We start from the raw sequence: 22,648 nt of genomic DNA, 5'->3' as shown, positions 1-22,648 counted from the left end.
CCTGAGTGGACAGTGTGATTTCACAGAAGTGTGATTGACTTGGAGTTACATTGTGTTTAAGTGTTCCCTTTATTTTTTTGAGCAGTGTATAGAGATATATATATATATTTAGAGAGATATAGCTATAGATATATATATATATATATATATATATATATATATATATATATATATATATATATACTGCTCCCTCCTCCTTCACCTGAAATGCTCCTTCCCCTGCCATCGAGAATCAAAGATGGCGCTGGAATGTAGTAGAGGTAAGAAATGTAACTTTCTAGAGGAATAGGTAGAAGGAGTTTTAACCAATTAGCTGTTTTTCACACCCAATTAAGGTAACCTCCTGCACACAGCATTGTATAACCATATAACCCCCCAACCCTGTAGTCACTTCCTCTGTCCTGAAGAAAAGTTGCCAAGTTGCTCATAGAAACCAGTTTTAAAAAATAGCTTTTCATTGCCATGCCCCAACCTATTTTTTTATAGGGAATCTGCCTGCTTTATATCATGCTCAGACCTGCAGATAGCTGTTTTGCAAAGTTATAAAATGATGGGGTTTTTTTTATAAATTTTTTTTAATATAAACTCAAAATTTGGGGGAGATTTACCAAAACCTGTAAAGGAAATGCTGCCCAGTTGCCCATAGCAACCAACCAGGTTGCTTGTTTTAGTTTTCAGAGGCCTTATTAAAAATTAAAGAAGTGATCTGATTGGTTGCTATGGGCAACTGGGTTACTATTCATCTGGACAGGTTTTGATAAATCTCCCTTAAAGTGTCTAGCAGATGGGCCGAGTTGCAGCTTGCACGCCTCCTTCTTCAACCCTCACCCGTGCATGATCGTACAGGGTTTGGCTTCGAGAACTGAGCCTTGTACTTCAATCATGCAAGGCAGGGAAGGGTGGGGACAGAGGAGGCGTGCATGCTGCATAGGGCTGCATCTGCCATGAGTCAAGTTGAGCCTCTCGCCTCAGGGGACTGACTGCAGAATTCCCGAGGGGAATGCGGGGGCCTATGGTGATTCTCCTGCACTGCTTTTCCTTCCTGTCAACTGTTAGTGCCTGTTGTCACTCACATAGTACTGTGGCAATAAGAGAACTGCCAGACTGGAGCAGGACTAAAGAGGACCATGCTTGCAAGGGTGCGGAGGTAAGTATATATAATTTTTTTTTCTTTAAGGTGGAGCTCTGTCTACTGGGGGGCACAGTACCTACTGACGGGTCATTTCTACCTACTTGGGGTGGCTCTGTACCTACTAAGGGAGGAACTCTACCTATGGGCAGGCAACACTCTAGCTACTGGAGGGCAAGTACTTACAGGTAGAGAGCTCTATGAGGGGCACTTACCTATTGTCACTGTATGGGTAATATAGGACTGTGTATTGTGGTTTTTATTCATTTGCAGTATTGGTGGTATTGCTCAATCATTAAGATATGGTAACTTTGGGTCAGGATGTGGCTGTTTTGTGTCCCATTTATAGTGTTGCTGCTGGTAATATGTGGTCAGTGTGGTGGTATTGTTTGGCCTATATATAATGTTGGTTTCGGTACAGCAGGGTTAGATAAGTAACAGCACAATTTTAATATGTATGGTCGTATTTATTTCTTTTGAGGTGGTATTATTTGGTAACTGTATGACAAATATATAGAGGTACACAGTCTGCTTTTCTGGTACTGGTTTACACCACAGACATTCTGCGCGCAAATCTTTACTAAGGATTCAATTGAGGAGAGGTACCTTTGCGTCCTGAGCGGCGGCCCAACTATGAAGCAGGCACAGGGGCTGTGTTTGCTTCATAAACTGTAAGTGACGGCTGCTAACAATGATCTCGCCATTCTTAGTCATTAACCCCTTAAGTGCCGTGATCAATAGCGATCATAACACTTAAAGGGGTACTCCGCCCCTGGCATCTTAGATGTTAGATCGCCGCGGTCCCGCTGCTGGGGACCCCGGGGATCGCCGCTGCGGCACCCCGCCATCATTACTGCACAGAGCGAGTTCGCTCTGTGCGTAATGACGGGCAATACAGGGGCCGGAGCAACGTGACGTCATGGCTCCGCCCCTCATGACATCACGGTCCATCCCCTTAATGCAAGTCTATGGCAGGGGGCATGACGACCGCCACGCCCCCTTCCCATAGACTTGTATTGACGGGGGCGGGCCGTGACCTCACGAGGGGCAGGGCCGTGACGTAACGATGCTCCGGCCCCTGTATTGCCCGTCATTACGCACAGAGCGAACTCGCTCTGCGCAGTAATGATAGCGGGGTTTTCTTCCTATCACTGCCGCCGTCCATGGCACCGATCTGCTCTCACAACAGACGCTGCACGAACGATCCACGGCGCTTCCATATCGTCAGAGGCGTCTGGCCAATCACAAACGATGATAGCGGGGTGCTGCAGCAGCGATCCCCGGGGTCCCCAGCAGTGGACCCCGGCGATCTGACATCTTATCCCCTATCCTTTGGATAGGGGATAAGATGTCTAGGGGCGGAGTACCCCTTTAAGAGCTGCAATGATAATGTCCCTACCCGTTCTACATTCTGCAGATTGCCGAGATCATGGGACGCCGGAATGTCAGGACGTACAGATGGACAATAAATGTCATCAAGGGGCTGGCTTGTGAGGAAATACAAGAAATAGCCAAACCCCCTGATACCAGCTGCCGCCTCAAGCCGCAAAGGATTGTGAAACAGGCTTGAGACAAACGTCCTCAAGACCTGAACAGAAACGCTAAACCTGGGGAGACCATATAAAGAAGAAAAAGTAGACAATCCCCGGCAAAGCTGTATAGCAAGTAAATGTAGAACTAGCGTAATTCTTCATAATGTGCAGGATAGTTAAAAGTTAGTTAAGCCCGGAATACCCCTTTAAAGCACAAACGTCAAGAATGTTGACCCATATAAACTAACTCCAGTATGTTAAAGGGGCACCCCGGTGGAAAAATTTTCTTTTTAAAATCAACTGGTGCCAGAAAGTTAAACAGATTTGTAAATTACTTCTATTAAAAAATCTTAATCCTTCCAGTATTTCTTAGCTGCTGAATACTACTGAGAAAATTATTTTCTTTTTGGAACACAGAGCTCTCTGCTGACATCACGAGCACAGTGCTCTCTGCTGACATCTCTGTCCATTTTAAGAACTGTCCAGAGTAGGAGAAAATCCAGATAGTAAACATATGCTGCTCTGGTCAGTTCCTAAAATGGACAGAGATGTCAGCAGAGAGCACTGTTCCAAAAAGAAAATAATTTCCTCTGTAGTATTCAGCAGCTTATAAATACTGGAAGGATTAAGATTTTTTAATAGAAGTAATTTACAAATCTGAAAAAATATATTAACCACACCTCAAGGATCTCACCATACCATATTGTACACAGTAATAATTGGAGACAATGTATTTGAAAAAGTCATAGAGTTTATTAAACAATTAGACCATTAATATTAAATAAGACATAAAAAAGCAAATGTAATTAAAAGAATTTTGCACTGATCTTATAAACATTTAACCATTGGGCACTAATGGTAAATTAATTACTGCCTATAATTGTAAAAACGCTCATGATGGTAGGGATCGACCGATTATCGGTTTGGCCGATATTATCTGCCAATATTCACGATTTTCTAAGTTATATCGGTATTAGCAATTACCTTGCCGATAATGCGTGCGCTTTAAATGAGTAGTCCAGTGGTGACCCAGTGGTGAACAACTTATCCCCTATCCTAAGGATAAGTTGAAGATCGCGGGGGGGTCTGACCGCTGGGGCCCCCTGCAATCTCCTGTACGGAGCCCCGACAGCCCGCGGGAAGGGGGCGTGTCGACCTCCGCACGAAGCGGCGGCCGACACGCCCCCTCAATACTACTCTATGGCAGAGCCGAAGCGCTGCCTTCGGCAATCTCCGGCTCTGCCGTTGAGATGTATTGAGGGGGCGTGTCGGCCGCTGCTTCGTGCGGGGGTCGACACCCGCTAGCTGGCCGTAGAGACTGGACCCCGTACAGAGAGGTCGCAGGGGGCCCCAGCGGTCGGACCCCCCGCGATCTCAAACTTATCCCCTATCCTTAGGATAGGGGATAAGTTTTTCACCACTGGACTACCCCTTTAAATCAATGAACTGCAGCGGCTTTTGCGGGGCAAGAGACCGCCGCCGCCCACTTCTCTCCCCCAGCCTGTCCTGGGGTTCTGAGTCCAACCACCGCCGCTTGCCTCCCCCTGCCTATCCTCTGGCCAGAGACCGCCGCTGCTGCCCCATTGCCTCCCCCATCCCCGGTTTTATAATTACCTGTTCCCGGGGTCCGCGTCTGGCTCCTGCGGTGTCCTGCGCTGTTGCTGTGTGCTGCGCAATGACGAGTGACGTCCTCAACGCGACGTCGCCATCAGTGCGCACAGTGACAGCTCAGGACACTGCCGGAGCCAGAAGTAGTGCAGACCTCGGGAACAGGTAATTATAAAACCGGGGATGGGGGAGGCAATGGGGCAGCGGCGGCGGTCTCTGGCCAGAGGATAGGCAGGGGGAGGCAAGCAGAGGTGGTTGGACTCAGGACAGGCAGGGGGAGAGGAGCCCCACTAAAGCCGCCGCAGGGTAGCGGCGGTGGTTGGATTCAGGACCCCAGGACAGGCAGGGGGAGAGAAGCGGGTGGCGGCAGTGGTCTCTGGGCAGGGGGAGGCAATTGGGCAGCGGATTAAAATGCACGTAATATCGGTACAGGTTATCGGCTATCGAAAAAAAAAATATATATACAATATCGTCCAATCCCTATACGATGGTGATGGTATCTGTTGGTTCAGAATTCCGATAGTCTGGCAATTCCACATGTATATGATGCAAAATGGATTTAAACAGTCTCTGTGATATTGGTTTAAACAGTCTTTTAGAATAGTTATGATTAACTGCCTTATGTGTGATAGTTGGAATCATATATCTCACATATAGCTCACCTGTCTCCGGCCGCTGGTCTGGTGTTGCGACGGACCATGGATGATACATACAAATCGTCTACTGAAGAAGGGGTCGGATTAAGCACCCTGAAATGCGTTTAGAGTTTTTACAATCTGAATTAAGCACCAAAGAAAACGCACTGCCAATCGCTGATAATCCATATGCAAGCCGACTTTCATTAAACAGACCCGCCATTTCCCCATCGGGCATGCAGCTTGTTAGATCTAGGAGAAATCCTCTATTTGTGTCTAAAGAACACTGAACTGAAAGTATTCAATCGCTGAACTGCGGGTTTCATTGATTCGGGGACTCTTGCCGGACAGCACATACGGAGCCTGCAATCACCGTCATCTGGAGGATCACAGTGCCCGTACAAACAGCCGCAGGACTTCATCCATGGTCCGTCGCAGCACCAGACAAGCGTCTGGAGACCGGTGAGCTATATGTGAGATATATGATTCCAAATCACATAAGGCGGTTAATCATAACTATTGTAAAAGACTGTTTAAACCAATATCACAGAGACTGTGCATCATATACATGTCAATTGCCGAACTATCGGAATTCTGAACCAACAGATACCATCACCATCATATGAGCGTTTTTACAATTATAGGCAGTAATTCATTTACCATTAGGGCCCAATGCTTAAATGTTTATAAGATCAGTGCAAAATTTGCTTTTTTATGTCTTATTTAATATTAATGGTCTAATTGTTTAACAAACTTTTTGGCATCAGTTGATTTAAAAAAAAAAAAAATAAAGCTTTCCACCGGAGTACCCCTTTAAAGGGGTTTAGAATTGTAATGCAGCATTACCTTTGTCTTTATACCAGCATTGATATTCATAAAAAACCCTTTATTCAGCAGTCATCAACAGTTGGGAAGGCATGGCCAGAGGTTCTCAATGCCCTGAAGCCTCCTTTACTACAGCGGTGGAACTGCTGCGTGATTGAAACACAGGTCCTCAGCGCATGTGCTCTCCATCCAGTAGTACCCAGTGCGTCGGTGGAAAGCATTGGTAGCGAGCGCTTACTCAAAGGACTGGCAGCGCGCACGGAAGATGGGTGGAGGGCGCATGCACTGAGGACTTGTGTGTCAATTACACAGCAGTCCCAGCGCTGTAGTATAGGAGGTAGGCAAGGCGGCCCTTCCAAATCTCTGGCTACACCTCTCAACTTTACCTCTGCACAGGTTTTGATAAGTTAAAGGGGTTCTCCGGTGCTTACACATCTTTTCCCCTATCCAAAGGATAGGGGATAAGATGCCTGATCGCAGGAGTCCCGCCGCTGGGGACCCCCGGGATCTTGCACGCGGCACCCCGTTTGTAATCAGTCCCCAGAGCGTGTTCACTCCGGGACTGATTACAGGTGACCACCGGGCCAGAGGCGTGTGACGTCAAGCCTCCGCCCCCGTGTGACGTCATGCTCCACCCCAACGGCGGGACTCCCGCGATCAGGCATCTTATCCCCTATCCTTTGGATAGGGGGAAAAGATGTGTAAGCACCGGAGTACCCCTTTAAAGCAGTACAATAATAGTAAAGCGTGTTAACATGGGCAGTGTTTTATTCATTCATTATTGATCCACAGAAAATAGAGAACATGTAATTCTTATCGTAAGGTGCAGGCCGTAAATACAGAACCCCCCCCCCCCCCCCCCCAAAAGTTGCTAAATCAAAATTTTCTTTTCAACCTAACTCCTCCAATAGTGTTTTTTTTTTGGCTGCGCCAAAGTGAGTGATGTTACTACACAGTACAATTGGTTACGCAACAAATAAGCCGTCATAAGGGTCTGTGGATGGAAAAATAAGAGTTATGGACATTAAACGACGAAGATGAAAAACCTAAAATGCAAAAGACGAAAATGGCCGTGTCCTAAGGGGTTAAAAATATAAAAACCTTTCTTTAAATGGTCACTGTTTTTTTTTTTCCTCACATAGACTTCTATGGGAGATAAAGGCCAAGATCTTGTCTGTTTGACTTTCGGCATCTGGCCACAGCATTTTTTTCACCCCAAAAAAACTTCGCTTTATGGCCACAAGCCCCAGTCTAACCGCTGATCTCATGACATGAACTGACACCTGGCACTTTGGGTTATTACTAGAGATGAGCGAACTTACAGTAAATTCGATTCGTCACAAACTTCTCGGCTCGGCAGTTGATGACTTTTCCTGCATAAATGAGTTCAGCCTTCAGGTGCTCCCGTGGGCTGGAAAACGTGGATACAATCCTAGGAGACTCTTTCCTAGGACTGTATCCACCTTTTCCAGCCCACCGGAGCACCGGAAAGCTGAACTAATTTATGCAGGAAAAGTCAGCAACCGCCGAGCCGAGAAGTTCGTGACAAATCGAATTTACTGTAAGTTCGCTCATCTCTAGTTATTAGCCCAGGACTTTTGGCTGTAAAGTGGAATCATAATGTGTCTGTTAGAGATGAGCGTACTTACAGTAAATTCGATTCGTCACGAACTTCTCGGCTCGGCAGTTGATGACTTTTCCTGCATAAATTAGTTCAGCCTTCAGGTGCTCCGGTGGGCTGGAAAAGGTGGATACAGTCCTAGGAAAGAGTCTCCAGCCACCGGAGCACCTGAAAGCTGAACTAATTTATGCAGGAAAAGTAATCAACTGCCGAGCCGAGAAGTTTGTGACTAATCGAATTTACTGTAAGTTCGCTCATCTCTAGTGTCTGTAACAAACTGGTGTAACACCTGCCTAAGACTAAGTAGTATGGACTATGCATAGAGCCATGTGCAGACCCCGGAGGGTGGGAACATGGATATATAAATTTGTATGAAGTTAAACTTGTGAGCCCGCTTGATCTTCAGCTCCAGCATGGCGAGACACAGGCAATGCTGGGCACCACAGTTGCTAAGGCAACCGCACCACACTCCGTAAAGTTCCGTGCAGGAGCCGTTTTCTCATGAGCGCATCTTGTGCACGGGACTTTGCTATGCGTGGCATGGTTGCCAGAGCAACAGTAGCGCTAAATGTGTCCGGCGTCTCCCCACGTTGGAGCTGGAGGTCGCCCCCAGGCTCACAAGTTTGGATTTATCCTTTGAGGATAAGGTCTCATGTGACGCATTGACTTCAATGGGCAGGAAAATAAGCAACAAATATGCGTAAAATATGGCACATGTGACCCTACTTTAAATGAGAAATGTTGTCATCAGAATTAACATGCCATCAGTATTTCCCAACCAGGGTGCATCCAGTTGTTGCAAAACTACAACTCCCAGCATGCCCGGACAGCCAACGGCTGTCCGGGCATGCTGGGAGTTGTAGTTTTGCAAAAGCTGGCAGCACCCTGGTTGGCAAATACTGATTCAGACAATGGCTGCAGCTGTTATTTATGTGACTTACAGAGAGGTTCCAGATAAGTAGATTGCTGGTTCTTGTAGTGCACTTCTTACATGTGACCCAGTATGTGCTGAACTCTCTGGTGTGGTACTCTGCCCTGTGCAGACATGAAACAGGAAATTGGAAACTGCACTGCCTAAGAATGACCACTAGGTGGCAGCACAATCTCGAGATTACATCACTAACCCGGTTTTAGTTTACAGACCATGAAAGCACGCAGACAGAAACCACTTCCAGCACAAGTATAAGGACGACACTGATGCGTTTATTCTACCAGTTTATGCCTCATTACCTTAGTCTCTGTCTATAATATTCGGGCTGCCCGCTATGGGGATCAGTCCACACAGCAATCTGAGATCGGCGGGAAGGAAATGGATAAGGGCAACAAACTCTGCCAGGATACTGCTGTGCCCTAATCAAAGATGGCGGCGGGAATACGGCGTCCGTGCAGGGACAAAAATACCCGATACTTATAGAATGTAATAGAGAGGAAATAAAAGGGTAATATTGTGAGGCAAGATTATAGGGCTGTATAGTAATCAATAAGAATAAAGGTTATTATCAAGAATGTTTCATGATAAAACGTATTACATGTCAGGAGTGGCCCCTGCCTGGGATGTATAATGAGGAGGTCCTGGCTCCATGGAGGTCCAGGGATGTATAGTGAGGAGGTCCTGGCTCCATGGAGGTCCAGGGATGTATAGTGAGGAGGTCCTGGCTCCATAGGGGTCCAGGGATGTATAGTGAGGAGGTCCTGGCTCCATAGAGGTCCAGGGATGTATAGTGAGGAGGTCCTGGCTCCATGGAGGTCCAGGGATGTATAGTGAGGAGGTCCTGGCTCCATGGAGGTCCAGTGATGTATAGTGAGGAGGTCCTGGCTCAATGGAGGTCCAGTGATGTATAGTGAGGAGGTCCTGGCTCCATGGAGGTCCAGGGATGTATGGTGAGGAGGTCCTGGCTCCATGGAGGTCCAGTGATGTATAGTGAGGAGGTCCTGGCTCCATGGAGGTCCAGTGATGTATAGTGAGGAGGTCCTGGCTCCATGGAGGTCCAGTGATGTATAGTGAGGAGGTCCTGGCTCCATAGAGGTCCAGTGATGTATAGTGAGGAGGTCCTGGCTCCATGGAGGTCCAGGGATCTATAGTGAGGAGGTCCTGGCTCCATGGAGGTCCAGTGATGTATAGTGAGGAGGTCCTGGCTCAATGGAGGTCCAGTGATGTATAGTGAGGAGGTCCTGGGTCCATGGAGGTCCAGGGATGTATAGTGAGGAGGTCCTGGCTCCATGGAGGTCCAGTGATGTAAAGTGAGGAGGTCCTGGCTCCATGGAGGTCCAGTGATGTAAAGTGAGGAGGTCCTGGCTCCATGGAGGTCCAGTGATGCATAGTGAGGAGGTCCTGGCTCCATGGAGGTCCAGTGATGTATAGTGAGGAGGTCCTGGCTCCATGGAGGTCCAGTGATGTATAGTGAGGAGGTCCTGGCTCCATGGAGGTCCAGTGATGTAAAGTGAGGAGTTCCTGGCTCCATAGAGGTCCAGTGATGTAAAGTGAGGAGGTCCTGGCTCCATGGAGGTCCAGTGATGTAAAGTGAGGAGGTCCTGGCTCCATGGAGGTCCAGTGATGTATAGTGAGGAGGTCCTGGCTCCATGGAGGTCCAGTGATGTATAGTGTGGAGGTCCTGGCTCCATAGAGGTCCAGTGATGTATAGTGAGGAGGTCCTGGCTCCATGGAGGTCCAGGGATGTATAGTGAGGAGGTCCTGGCTCCATGGAGGTCCAGTGATGTATAGTGAGGAGGTCCTGGCTCAATGGAGGTCCAGTGATGTATAGTGAGGAGGTCCTGGCTCCATGGAGGTCCAGTGATGTAAAGTGAGGAGGTCCTGGCTCCATGGAGGTCCAGTGATGTAAAGTGAGGAGGTCCTGGCTCCATGGATGTCCAGTGATGTAAAGTGAGGAGGTCCTGGCTCCATGGAGGTCCAGTGATGTATAGTGAGGAGGTCCTGGCTCCATGGAGGCCCAGTGATGTATAGTGAGGAGGTCCTGGCTAGTGATGAGCGGCATTGGCCATTTTCGAATTCGCGATATTTCACGAATATATAGACGAATATTCGTCCTATAGTTGCGAATTTCGCGTATTCGTTATATTCGCATATGTGAATATTCGCATATTCCTTCTTTTCACTTGTGGGCCAATTAGAATGGCCCACAAGGGAAAAGCAGGAATATGCGAATATTCACAAATGCAAATATTCGCATGTGCGAATATGCGCATTTGAGAATATGCGCATTTGCAAATATGCACATATGCGGAAAAAAGTTAATATTCGTAATTTAGTATATAGCGAATATATTCGCAAAATTCACGATAAAAATTTGAAATGCGAATATTCGCGCCCAACACTAGTCCTGGCACCATGGAAGTCCGGTAATTTCACCACAAAATCTACGCCGAAACCAGAAAAAAATATTTGTAGGGGTAAAAAAAAAAAAAAGGCATTTTGCTGCATTTTGTAATTTTTTGGGGCTTCTGATTCTGCGCAGAGCACTTCTTGGTGAAAATGACACCTTATCATTATTCTGTAGGTCCATATGATTAAAATTAAGGTTTGATTTTGTTTTACTTCTGTTAAAAAATTACTTTATGCACAAAAATTTGTAGGTTTAAAAATGTCCTCCCCTAACCCCTATAACTTTTTTTATTTTTTCGTATACAGGAATGTGTGAGGGCTCATTTATTTATTTTTTTTGCACCATGGTCTATAGTTTTTATCGGTACCCTTCTTGTGTTCATGGGACTTTTTAATCGTTTTTTTATAAAAAATGTTAGGTTATGCAAATTAACCAAAAACACGCAATTTGGCACTTTGATATTTTTTTACATTTACGCCATTGACTGTAAAGTTTAATTAACATTACATTTTTATAATTTGGACATGTACGCATGCAGCGATACCACATATGTTAATTTTTATTATGTTAACATATTTTTTATATAGAATTTGGGAAAAGGGGGGTGATTTAAACTTTTACTATGGAAGGGGCTAATGGGTGTTTTTTTTTACTTGTAAAGACAAAAAAACAAAAAGGCACACGTGCCCCTAGTGTGATACTGTAAGATAATGGGTAAGTGCAATTAAAGTCACACTTACCAGAAAGTGTTGCGCTAAGGGCACAACACCATATAGCGTATTAATCAATGATGATCTGTCAGCAACCTCGATCGATCCTTGCTCACTGGGCCAAAAAATAGAAGCCAAAAAAATGATACAAACATGAATCTTCACAGGCGCATAGACAGCGATGAATTAGGTTGAAAAGGCGTCAGAGATCATAGTATAAGGTTTATTTAGGCACAAAAGAGCAACGCGTTTCCTGCCCGTAGCGCCATATATGCACACTTGCCTGATGAAGTGCCCGCTACGGGCAGGAAACGCGTTGCTCTTTTGTGCCTAAATAAACCTTATACTATGAACTCTGACGCCTTTTCAACCTAATTCATCGCTGTCTATGCACCTGTGAAGATCCGTGTTTGTATCATTTTTTTTGCTACTATTTTTTTTTTACTTGACTTTTAGGAGGAATCATTAGATTTCTCATGCAGATCAATGTAGTTTCATAGAACTACATTGATCTGTGTGCTCTGCGCTCGAGTGATAAAGCCTGGTCCAGTCAGGCTCTGATAATCTCAGAGCCACGGACCCCACAACAGGAGAGGTAAGCCCTCCAGCTACCTCGGCAGTGGAACGCCGGGCAGGGGGGGGGGGGGGAGATCCACTTCCCTGGACCACCAGGGACTGTTTAAAGGTCCCTTTGGATACCGCTGTAAGCTTTGACCGTGGCAATCTAAAGGGTTAATAGTGGCCACTGTGCGGGCTCGAGTCGGGAGTCTGCACCATACACAGTTAACGGCACAGGGACACGTATACATGTCCTTGGTCAGTAAAAAAAAATGGGAAGGGGGGGCCCAGTATAATTTTTCGGATCGGGGCCCTGTGGTTTCTAGCTACGCCCGATTACATACAGTTACATCAGGTGACGTCTTCTCTAATTGGAGTCGTTCCCTTTCCTTTTTCTTCACATATTAGACTATAATAGAGTAAATGATTTGGATGAGGCAGCCAGACAGTGCAGCGCACTTCACAGGGTTATAACTTGCGATTGCAGCAGGTCACAGAACTGAGACCTGGAAAACAGGTCAAAATTTTTCACAAATTACGGTAATGCCTTAACCCCTTAAGGACACAGCCCATTTTGGCTATAAGGTCACAGCCAATATTAATTTAGTGTTTTTGGTTTTTTTTCCTCCTCGCCTTCTAAAAATCATAACTCTCTACTATTTATATATACAGACCCATGTGAGGGCTTGTTTTTTGCGGGACCAATTGTACTTTGTAGTGACATCACTCATTGTACCATAAAATGTACGGCAAAACCAATAAATGATTATTATTGTGAGGAAAACTGAAATTTTGCAAATTGTGGAGGGTTTCTTTTTTATGCTGTACACTTTAGGGTGCGTTCACACTACGGAATTCCCGCGGAATTGCACGAGCGAAACTCCCCGAGTGGAATTCCGTGGTGTGAACATAACATTAGTGTGAATGGGTCTCCGCGAGACCCGTTCACACTGTGGAATTTCCACGGCAGACAATTCCGCCACTGAAATTGTTCTGCGCATAGCAAGAACATGCATGTTCATTCTTTGTGCGGATTCTGCGAGCACTGCATAGCCGTCAATGGTGACGGCTCAGTGCCCTGAGGCCCTAGAGCCGAAGCAAATCAGGCGGCAGCCGCCAGGCGGAATCTCCATACGCACAATTCAGCGAGAACTGCCATGTTTTCTTTATTTTGTGGGTCAATACCAATAAAATGATACTCATGATTACATACTTTTCTATTATTGTACTGCTTTAAAAAAAAAAAAAAAAAAAATTCCACAAAATAAATATGTTAAAAATTGACCACTTATACCTTTTTTCTGTAGACAGGGCTATATGAGCGCTCATTTTTTGCACTGTGATCTGCAGTTTTTGTTTGTACCACTTTTGCGTATATCTGAATATTTGATCGCAATTTATTTATTTTTATTTTTTTGGAATGTGATGTGACCAAAACACAGCAATTTAGTATTTTGGTTTCTACGTTTACACCATTCATTGTACAGAAATATATATGTTATATTCTGATAGTTTGGATAATTATGCTTTTTGGGGGTAAATGGGGAAAATGGGTCGATTAACATTTTTATTGGGGGAGGGGCTTTTTCAGATAAAAAAAAAACTACTTTTTTTTTACTTTTACACTTTTTATGTCCCCAAAGGGAACCAAGGAACCAAGTTATAATACCACACACAACCTGAGGACAGGTGTGGCGCTGTTTTTTGAAGAAATTAGCTGTTTTTTCAATTTCTAGATAACCCCTTGGATAGCAGTAACGGCTCGCCCTGCCAATCAGCGGCTGAGTTGGGACGTAACCGCTGTTCGGCGCGAGTGCGTTTCGGAAGGTGGGGGCCGCAGTGCTCAAGGAAGGGGAAGCAGCAGATCCTTGAACACAACTGTGAGGGACAGCACCTATTTAGGGAATCGCGGGGGGATCCCACAGGTCAGACACCCCACGACCAGACACGAACCCCCATCAACAAACGTTTTCCTAAAGTGGCGTACCCCTTTAACTTAAACATAATACAAAATAAATAAAGCTGTAGGTGTGAGGGCACCCACAACCATGCACTAACAGCAGTCCTCAAATGTTGGCCATCTTTTGTATTGGCATGGGTAAAACAGCTGCCCAAATACTTTCATGAGTAAAAGACATAAAGAAATCACAACATTTGTAAAAGCAAGCATGTATTTATTCGAGCTAGAGTGAAAGCACGGATACAGGCTGAAGGATTACACAACACATAAGGCGGCCATGTTGTTGTAGTCTTTCCCTCTCGCTCTACCGGTCACTTTCCCCCTCGTTTTCTATCTCTCTTTACGTAATCGGTTTCATAACAACCAATCAGCGCTCGCGTTTCATACAACTCTTAAGTAAGGCGCGCTGCTATTGGCTGATGGCCGGTGGCGTCATCACCGCTCCTGGAAGAGAAGGTGACCTCAGCGCCGGTTGTCGCTTCTTCCTTAATTTATGCGACATAGCCGGCTGCAGTGAACAGTGCAGGTAAGGGTGAGCCTGGACCTTCCAGCTGACTGCACGTGTGCTGTATATGACAGTATTTTCCACCCAGAGTGCCTCCAGCTGTTGCAAAACTACATCTCCCAGCATGCCCGGACAGCCGAAGGCTGTCCGGGCATGCTGGGAGTTGTAGTTTTGCAACAGCTGCAGGCACCCTGGTTGGGAAACACTGGCATATGCTGATAAAACCTGCAGCCTGCTGTATCTTTTATACCTGTAGTAGAACTACAACACCCAGCAGAGTCTAAGGTGAAGCTGCCCCATTGATTCCTTGTGCAATCCTATTGTATGGGCAGAACGATCTGTTAGTTTAATACACTTTGCAGAGGTCACCGATATTAGTTACGTTATTTTCACGGATCGTGTATAAGTGGTTAAACCAACGCCGCGTCGGTGAAGCCTGACCGGTATGACAATACATACTACAGATTGTAGTGTTGTCTACGTACGGAAGTGGCCTGATGGATTAGCTTATACTTTTTCCTTTTTTTTTCGCCATACAAAAATGAAAGAGTTAAAGCCGCACGGCAGAATAAGGGTAAAGCAGACGATGGCGCCAAAAATGATGTAATCAGACGGACTGCCTAACGTCTTATCCCAAAAGTCCCATAGACTTTTGCAGGATAGGGTAGTGCTGGGCGGTATGACCAAAAATGCATATCACGGTATTTTTGTACGTTATGGCTGTTCCACGGTATTTCAGGCTGTGAGCGATCAATCGCCGATCGGACGTGCAGGAGGCAGGTAAGCCACCCTCCTGCTGCGTCCTAGCTGATTGGGACATAGCGATTTTATCACAATGGTCCCGATCAGCCCGACTGAGCAGCCGAGATGATTTTACTTTCACTTTTAGACGCGGAGATCAACTTTGATGGCCGCGTCTAAAGAGTTAATGCCGAACATCAGCCCGATCGGCGATGTCTGGCATTAGCGTTGGTCCTTGTTGCTTATAGCAACCAGGACCCACCGGGTATGATGCGCGCTCACCCGTATCTGGGGACACGCATATGATAGTTAATAAACATTTGCGCTAAGGGGTTTTAACCATTTAAAGTGCCGGCAGCCGGCATCTCATTAATTTATAGCGCCAACGTCTCACAGGAGGACGGGGAGAACATATGATCAGTTCCCTGATGTGGGGACAGCCGCTGCGGCTGATAATTCGTTTGAGGTGGAAGGGGCCCTACCGGTATTGCGGTATAGGAAAAATTCATATTGTGCAGGAAAAACATAGCGGTATTCGGTATGAACCGGTATATCACCCAGCACTAGGATAGGGTATAAATGTCTGATCAGGGGGGTCCGAGCGCTTGGATGCTGCGGGTGACACGTCCCCTCCATGTATCTCTATGGGAGAGGCGGAGATGCAGCGTTTGTGCATCCCCTCCTCTCCCATAGAGCTGAACGGAGGGGGTGTGTCTGTCGACCTCTTAGCGAGGTAGACGACACAAGCATTAGCCATGCAGAGCCGCGGCTGTTCCGGGTCCCAGCAGTCAGACCCCCGCGATCAAACACTTATCCTCAATTCTGCATATAGGGGATAAGTTGTCTTCGGGTGCAGTACTCCTCCAAATGGGTCTTTCGGCAGTCCGTCTGATCGCGTAAACTTCGACGCTCGTCTCTATCAACGGGATTGCACCATTAGTTTAACTTCATCCCGCCGTCGTCCATCCTCTGATATTAGAGGGTACCTTTCATAAAAAAAAAAAAAACTTTTGATATATTATAGATTAATGTATGCAGAATAACTTTCCAATAGCATGTTATTAAAAAATATGCTTCTTTCTATTTAATTTTCCACTTCCCTACCAGTCCTGGCCGCAAGCCTTTTTATATATATATATATATATATATATATATATATATATATATATATATAAAATATAATTTCAGACTCATGCTGGAGTCCTAAATCTCAGACTGCAGCCGGGACACAGACAAGCTCAGCACTGCTTCCTGGCAGGGATTAAAAAGTAAATAGAAAGAAGCATATTTTGTTTTTTATAAAATGCTATTGCAAAGTTATTCTGCATACATTAATCTATCCAATATTTTTTTTTTTTTTTTTTTTTTTTTTTGAAAGGTACCCTTTAACACTTTAAACTTATTGTAATGAAGACATGGGAAGAATTATCAAACCTGTGCAGAGAAAAAAAATTGACCAGTTGCCCATAGTAACCAATCAGATCCCTGCTTTAATTTTTTAAAAGGCCTTTAAAAAATAAATTGGGAACTCTCATTAAAACTAGCTTTTGCACGCACGCCTTAGGGTAAATAAAAAAATCTTTCTAATGTACTTTGTTTAACCCCTTAAGGACTCAGCTCATTTTCATCTTAAAGGGGTACTCCGCCCCTAGATATCTTCTCCCCTATCCAAAGGATAGTGGATAAGATGTCAGATCGCCGGGGTCCCACTGCTGGGGAGCCCCGGGATCCCCACTGCGGCACCCCGCTATCATTACTGCACAGAGCGAGTTCGCTCTGTGCGTAATGACAGGCGATACAGGGGATGGGGCAGCGTGACATCATGGCTCCGCCCCTCGTGACCTCACGGTCCGCCCCCTTAATGCAAGTCTATGGCGGGGGCATGACGACCGCCAAGCCTCCTCCCATAGACTTGTATTGAGGGGGCAGGCCGTGATGTCACGAGGGGCGGAGCCATGAAGTCACGCTGCTCCGTCCCCTGTATCGCCCATCATTACGCACAGAGCGAACTCACTCTGTGCAGTAATGATGGCGGGGTGCCGCAGCAGCGATCCCCAGGGTCCCCAGCAGCGGGACCGCGGCGATCTGACATCTTATCCACTATCCTTTGGATAGGGGATAAGATGTCTAGGGACGGAGTACCCCTTTAAGGATGCAGCAAATTTTGTTTTTTACATTTTTGTTTCTTCCTCCTTCCCTTAACTTATTTTATAATATAATCTGCGGCGAAACAAAAAATATATATATTTTGTGGGGTGAAATTTAAAGAAAAAAGCCATTTTGTAACTTTTGGGGGCTCCCATTTCTATGCAGTGCCCTTTTCTGTATGTCCATAGGGTTACAGGGATACCCAATTTATATGGATTTTAGTTTATTTTAATACTTAAAAAAAAATTATAAACTACATGCACCAAAATTTGTATGTTTCAAATTGGCATCTTCTGACCCCTATAACTTTTTTATTTTTCCGTATATGGAGCTATATGAGGGCTAATTTTTTGCGCCGTCGTCTCTAGTTTTTATTGGTACCATTTTTGTTTTGATGTGACATTTTGATCTTTTTATAAATATTTTTATGGTATATGAAATGACCAAAAATGCACAATTTGTTTTTTTTTACGTGTACGCCATCGACCGTGCGGTTTAGCTAACCTTATATTTTAATAGTTCGGACATTTATGCTACAGTGAGACCACATATGATTATTTTTATTCTTTATTACACTATTTTATTTAAAAAATGGGAAAATGGTACTAATGGTATCGGGACCGATACTGGACATTTGCACGAGTACTTGTACTCGTGCAAATGTCCCCGATACCTAATCCAATACCTGCCGGCGGGAGCCCCAGCAGGTGCGGTAAGCCGCCTGCACTTTCAGCTCCCGAGCTATGCAGTGTGCTCAGCAGCCTAGCGCACATCATAGCTGGGACCCGCATTAACCCTTTAGATGCCATGATCAAAGTTGATCTTGGTGTCTAAAAGTCCTGAGATGTACTGCCGGTTAGCTCAGGGATGCTGTAATCGCGGTGTCCCGATCAGCTATGAGGACGGTCGGAGGTCCCTTACCCTGCTCTGTGCGTCCGATCGTCGCTCCTTTACTGCTGCCAGCCATGGCAGGCAGTAGAAAAGGAGCACCGATAACACTGATCACTGCTATGCTATGGCATTTCATTGATCAGTGTATGCAATCTACAGATTGCCTGTAATAGTCCCCTATGGGGACTAAAAAAATGAAGAAAAAAAGAAGAGATGCGAAGCAACCCCTTCCTATTCTAAAAAAGTTTAAATAAAATAAAAAAATAATTTTTTCAATATAAAAAACCCTTTCTCTTTCGTAAAAAATAAAAACCTTTTTTTCCTATTAAGGGTACGTTCACACGGGCGGATCCACAACGTATTTTACGCTGCGGATCTGCCACTGAAGGACCACTACATGCTGCCTTTAGATGTGCCTGCTCGAAGCGGCAATGCACCTCTACGAGCAGACACACTGAAGCGATGTGCGCGTCGCCGGGCATGTGTGGTGTACTCGCACACATCGCGGCTGCTCCCCCTGCTCCATGAGCTAGACCGAGAGCGACCGCAATGTGCGAATACGCTACGCATGCACGCTGCGACTCGCACATCGCGTATTGCCACTTCAAGCAGATACATCTAAAGGCACCACATAGCAGTCCTTCAGCGGCGGATTTGCAGCGTAAAATATGCTGTGGATCCGCTTGTGTGAACGTACCCTTAAGGGAAAAAATAAAACCCTGTCACATAACATTGAAAAAAATCGGTAATTGGTATCGGCAAGTACTTAAGAAAAAGTATCGGTACTCGTACTCTGGTTTTAAAAAAGTGGTATCGGGACATGCCTAATCTAAGAGGGGCTGAGGGCAAGTGAGGAGGCGTGCCAGGCTGTGGCTCCTGAGCAGCACTGTTCTGCCTCCTTGACAGGTGCTTTTGTGAATTTGGAAGCCCCCATCAGCCCCAGGAAAGGTACATTTTTCTTTTATTGGAAAAGAGCTAGGCATTGGTTTCTGCAGCTGACATATTACTTTTAACATATACGTTTTTATTCTTTTTAAGAGTAAAACAAAAAACAAAACAAAAGTGAACAATAAACATAAACAAATTGTAGTGTGAACATAGTCTGGCTCTGAGCAGTTTGCCCTTCTGTATAAATCTCTCCTTTGTCAATAGAGATAAAAAATGTGGCGACCTAAAGAAACCAATACACTTATGACAAAAGTCAGAATAAACCACCAACTCCATTGGGTTCCACCAACTCTGTAAAGTGTATTTTTATTTTTTTGCATGAATCAGTACAAACACCCCATTCCCACTCCCAATACACCTTAGATGAAAAAAACAAAAACCTCAGAAAAACAGAACCAAAAGCACCAAGATCTATTTTGTCATTTGACCTGCCTTTCAAACGACATTTAAAGAAAAAAAAATTAAAAAGATTGCAAGGGGTGGACATCCCAAGATGGCACCAATATAAACGACAAGCCCTCCCATATAAAGTCCGCTGTCACACAGCTCTGAGCTCTTTATTGCGCCTACATACACCTATTTCTCCAGTCCCTTCTGTGTTTTCTATCTTATAGCATTATTTTTCTTGTTTGTTTTTTTTTTTTTTGTGTAGATTGATGTCAATGATGGGACTAGGATCAATCTGGAAGAGCTACAAAGTTTTGATAATTATGGTACCAAGTATTGGAGTGATACACTGGGGCTGGTATAACATGCAGTCAAGCCCAGTCTTTCATCCTGAGGGTAAAGGCCGTTTACCGCTCATTTTTCAGTTCCTTTCCCGCAAAGATATGGATACAAAAGACAAATAGTGGTGTGATGTGGTTCTTTAGGTAGGTGTTCATTGCATCAATGTGTACTTCTAATAGTTATTACAGATCATGCCAAAATCTACAGTAAGGGGTCATGCTCAAGGCCATATTATGACTCCATATTGTACATTGCCATAATATTGGCACCCTTTGAGGAGCTTGGGGCCTTACTGTATCTCTGTAGGCCTCCAGATTTCTAATGATAAGTTTTATGTCAAAGACTGATTATGGAAGTGTGATGTCTCGTGTCCTAAAAGCCTATATCCCCTGTTAGGGCATTGTGGACATTATAATTGGTACTCCCTTTATAAGCTAAAGTAAGGCCTATGTTCACACAGCTGAATTCCACAGAAATATTCAGCTCGACAATGCCGCTGCAGTCCCATTGTTTGCTGCACCGTGCACACAGCAGATTTTCCTGAGACAGAAATTCCAATTTCATCTGCAGAAACAATGAACATGTTTATTGTTTTTGAGGATTCCATTAGTTAGGGAGTTGCAGTTGTCTATTAGAGGTAACTTCTTTGAACCATGAGGTGCCTTTGCATATATAGAGCACTCCGGTATTCTGAGACTTCAAATGGTTGCTATTTTAGCAGATTTATTGTTTCTTGTACATTACATACTCTCAGCACTCGTGAGTACAGTTTTATTTCTTGAGTTTTAGAGAGTCATTATTGAAAGTTATATTTTAAGCACCTTCTTTTCACTAGTAATGGTCAACTGGTGTTCACATTGTTATTTTTATATTCTAGGAGGTAATAAGTATACCAGGTCGTTTTACAGAACCTACCTAGTTTGTATGGTTAAACGTGAGGATTCCGCTAGTAAATGCATTGCTGTCTATGGAGAGGGCGCATTTCCAAGCGGGTCCAACATGCAAATTAATGGAATGTTCACCTGTGATTTCCAGGCGGATATTTAGCTAATTTTCGCCACGTGAACCATACCCTATAGGGAAATTCCCATTTCAGGCACCCATGGGTAAGATAGAATAGCCATCTAAATGCAGCAAATAGAGATGGTCAGGATTATAGAAGTAGCCAAGCAGGCTCTTCTTCTGTTCTAATTTTCATAAGAATGAATGGGAGTTATGAAAATAACACAGCACACCAAGCTACTGTATATACTCGAGTATAAGCCGAGCCGAATTTAAGCCGAGGCCCCTAATTTCACCCCAAAAACCCAGGAAAAGTTATTGACTCGACTATAAGCCTAGGGTGGGAAATAAATCATCACCCCCCCCATGTCATCATCCAGACCCCCATCATCATCACCCTGTCATCATCCCCCTCGTCATCATCAGCCCCCTTCATCATCACCGCCTGTCAATATCTTCATTAGTGGTCTTCAACCTGCGGACCTCCAGATGTTGCAAAACTACAACTCCCAGCATGCTCAGAGTTGTAATTTTGAAACATCTGGAGGTCCGCACCTTGAAGACCACTGCGGCCTCCGTCATCATCCAGACCCCCCTTTAGTTTTCTACTCGCCTCCCCTCGGTGAGAAGGAAGGGTGAGCTAGTCCGGGCCATCTATGCTGCAGGGACCGTCCGGTCGGGAGGGTTAGTCGTTCTGGGCTGTCCATTTTCACCGGGAGGCCCTCTTCTCCGGCCTCGGCCTAGTGACGTTGCCTTGACGACGATGCACAGGGACGTTCATGCGCAGGGACATCTGCGCACAGACGTCCCTGTGCATCGTCGTCAAGGCAATGTCACTAGGCCGAGGCCGGAGAAGAGGGCCTCCCGGTGAAAATGGACAGCCCAGAACGACTAACCCTCCGCACCGGACGGTCCCTGCAGCATAGATGGCCCGGACCAGCTCACCCTTCCTTCCCCTCGAGGGGAGGCGAGTAGAAAACTAAAGGGGGGTCTGGATGATGACGAAGGCCGCAGTGGTCTTCAACCTGCGGACCTCCAGATGTTTCAAAACTACAACTCTCAGCATGCTGGGAGTTGTAGTTTTGCAACATCTGGAGGTCCACAGGTTGAAGACCACTGAAAGGGATTGACAGGCGGAGAGTTCACTCGAGTATAAGTCGAGGGGGGCGTTTTCAGCACGAAAAATCATGCTGAAAAACTCTGCCTATACTCGAGTATATACGGTAAGTTGTTTTCTTAAACGTGCATGTTACAGAACTTCTCTACTTTGTTTCTCTTATCCTGACCTCCACGTTCCAGGTATATTGTATGTACAATACTTTTCTTTGTCTTCACACACAAGTCACCATTGTCTCAGCATTTCAGGTTAAATTTAAGAAAATATTGACTTTTTTGAATAATTTTTTTTTTCCCACCAGATTGTTTTGAACCTACTCTTCTTCATCTGGAAGTCAAGGAGCCATGAAACAGAAATAATTTTTGAGGAAGAACTGGTTCTGGGTTGCTGGGATAGCATTTCTAGGCGTCCACTTTGGGACCTATTTTATTCAGAGGGTGGCAAAGAGTTCTGCTAGAGAAACTATGGCTCTCAAAGATTCTAAAAGCAGCAATTGAGTCCCCTGACCGTGTCACCGGATAAATCACAATTCACCAATGTTAAGACTCTATGAGTACAGCATACATTTGTAATGTTACACGTTCCCCCACTTGTTGGTGTAAACGTAATAAATTATATGATTTTTAAATCTTAACCTGATTTATTTTC

At 45.1% G+C, this 22,648-nt stretch overlaps 3 protein-coding genes across 5 annotated transcripts in view; 2 read left to right on the top strand and 1 right to left on the bottom strand.

Annotated features, from left to right (window-relative positions):
• SLX4IP (SLX4 interacting protein) overlaps nt 1-8,776 on the bottom strand; it is a 186,029-nt gene extending 177,253 nt beyond the window's left edge. For 2 of the 3 annotated variants that reach the window (XM_056567867.1, XM_056567865.1), the window contains exon 1: nt 8,581-8,776. The gene's annotated coding sequence lies outside the window, so the exon portion shown is untranslated. Of the gene's footprint in view, nt 1-8,291; nt 8,448-8,580 lie in introns of those variants that run through there. The other variant, XM_056567866.1, reaches the window with a different exon arrangement.
• A 5,513-nt stretch (nt 8,777-14,289) lies between these two features.
• Nucleotides 14,290-22,634, top strand: LOC130362816 (uncharacterized). Its single transcript, XM_056567869.1, has 3 exons — nt 14,290-14,445; nt 19,805-20,024; nt 22,302-22,634. The coding sequence occupies exons 1-2, from the start codon at nt 14,339-14,341 to the stop codon at nt 20,001-20,003; spliced, it is 306 nt and encodes a 101-aa protein (XP_056423844.1). The 5' UTR covers nt 14,290-14,338; the 3' UTR covers nt 20,004-20,024; nt 22,302-22,634.
• On the top strand, nt 22,345-22,634 carry LOC130362817 (uncharacterized). Its single transcript, XM_056567870.1, is given in 1 exon segment — nt 22,345-22,634. A coding segment is annotated over 1 exon segment (153 nt). The 3' UTR covers nt 22,498-22,634.
• Nucleotides 22,635-22,648: the final 14 nt, after the last annotated feature.

This window comes from Hyla sarda, chromosome 3 (assembly GCF_029499605.1).
Source record: "Hyla sarda isolate aHylSar1 chromosome 3, aHylSar1.hap1, whole genome shotgun sequence".
Classification (NCBI taxonomy): Eukaryota; Metazoa; Chordata; class Amphibia; order Anura; family Hylidae; genus Hyla; species Hyla sarda.
This window is presented reverse-complemented; position numbering and strand designations above follow the sequence as displayed.

What these genes read in the sequence shown, in the direction of transcription:
- LOC130362816 (XM_056567869.1), top strand. Translation starts at nt 14,339, where the DNA reads ATGGCCGGTGGCGTCATCACCGCTCCTGGAAGAGAAGGTGACCTCAGC. An exon ending in GGCTGCAGTGAACAGTGCAG is followed by an intron (nt 14,446 to 19,804) that starts GTAAGGGTGAGC and finishes TTTTTTGTGTAG; the next exon opens with ATTGATGTCAATGATGGGAC.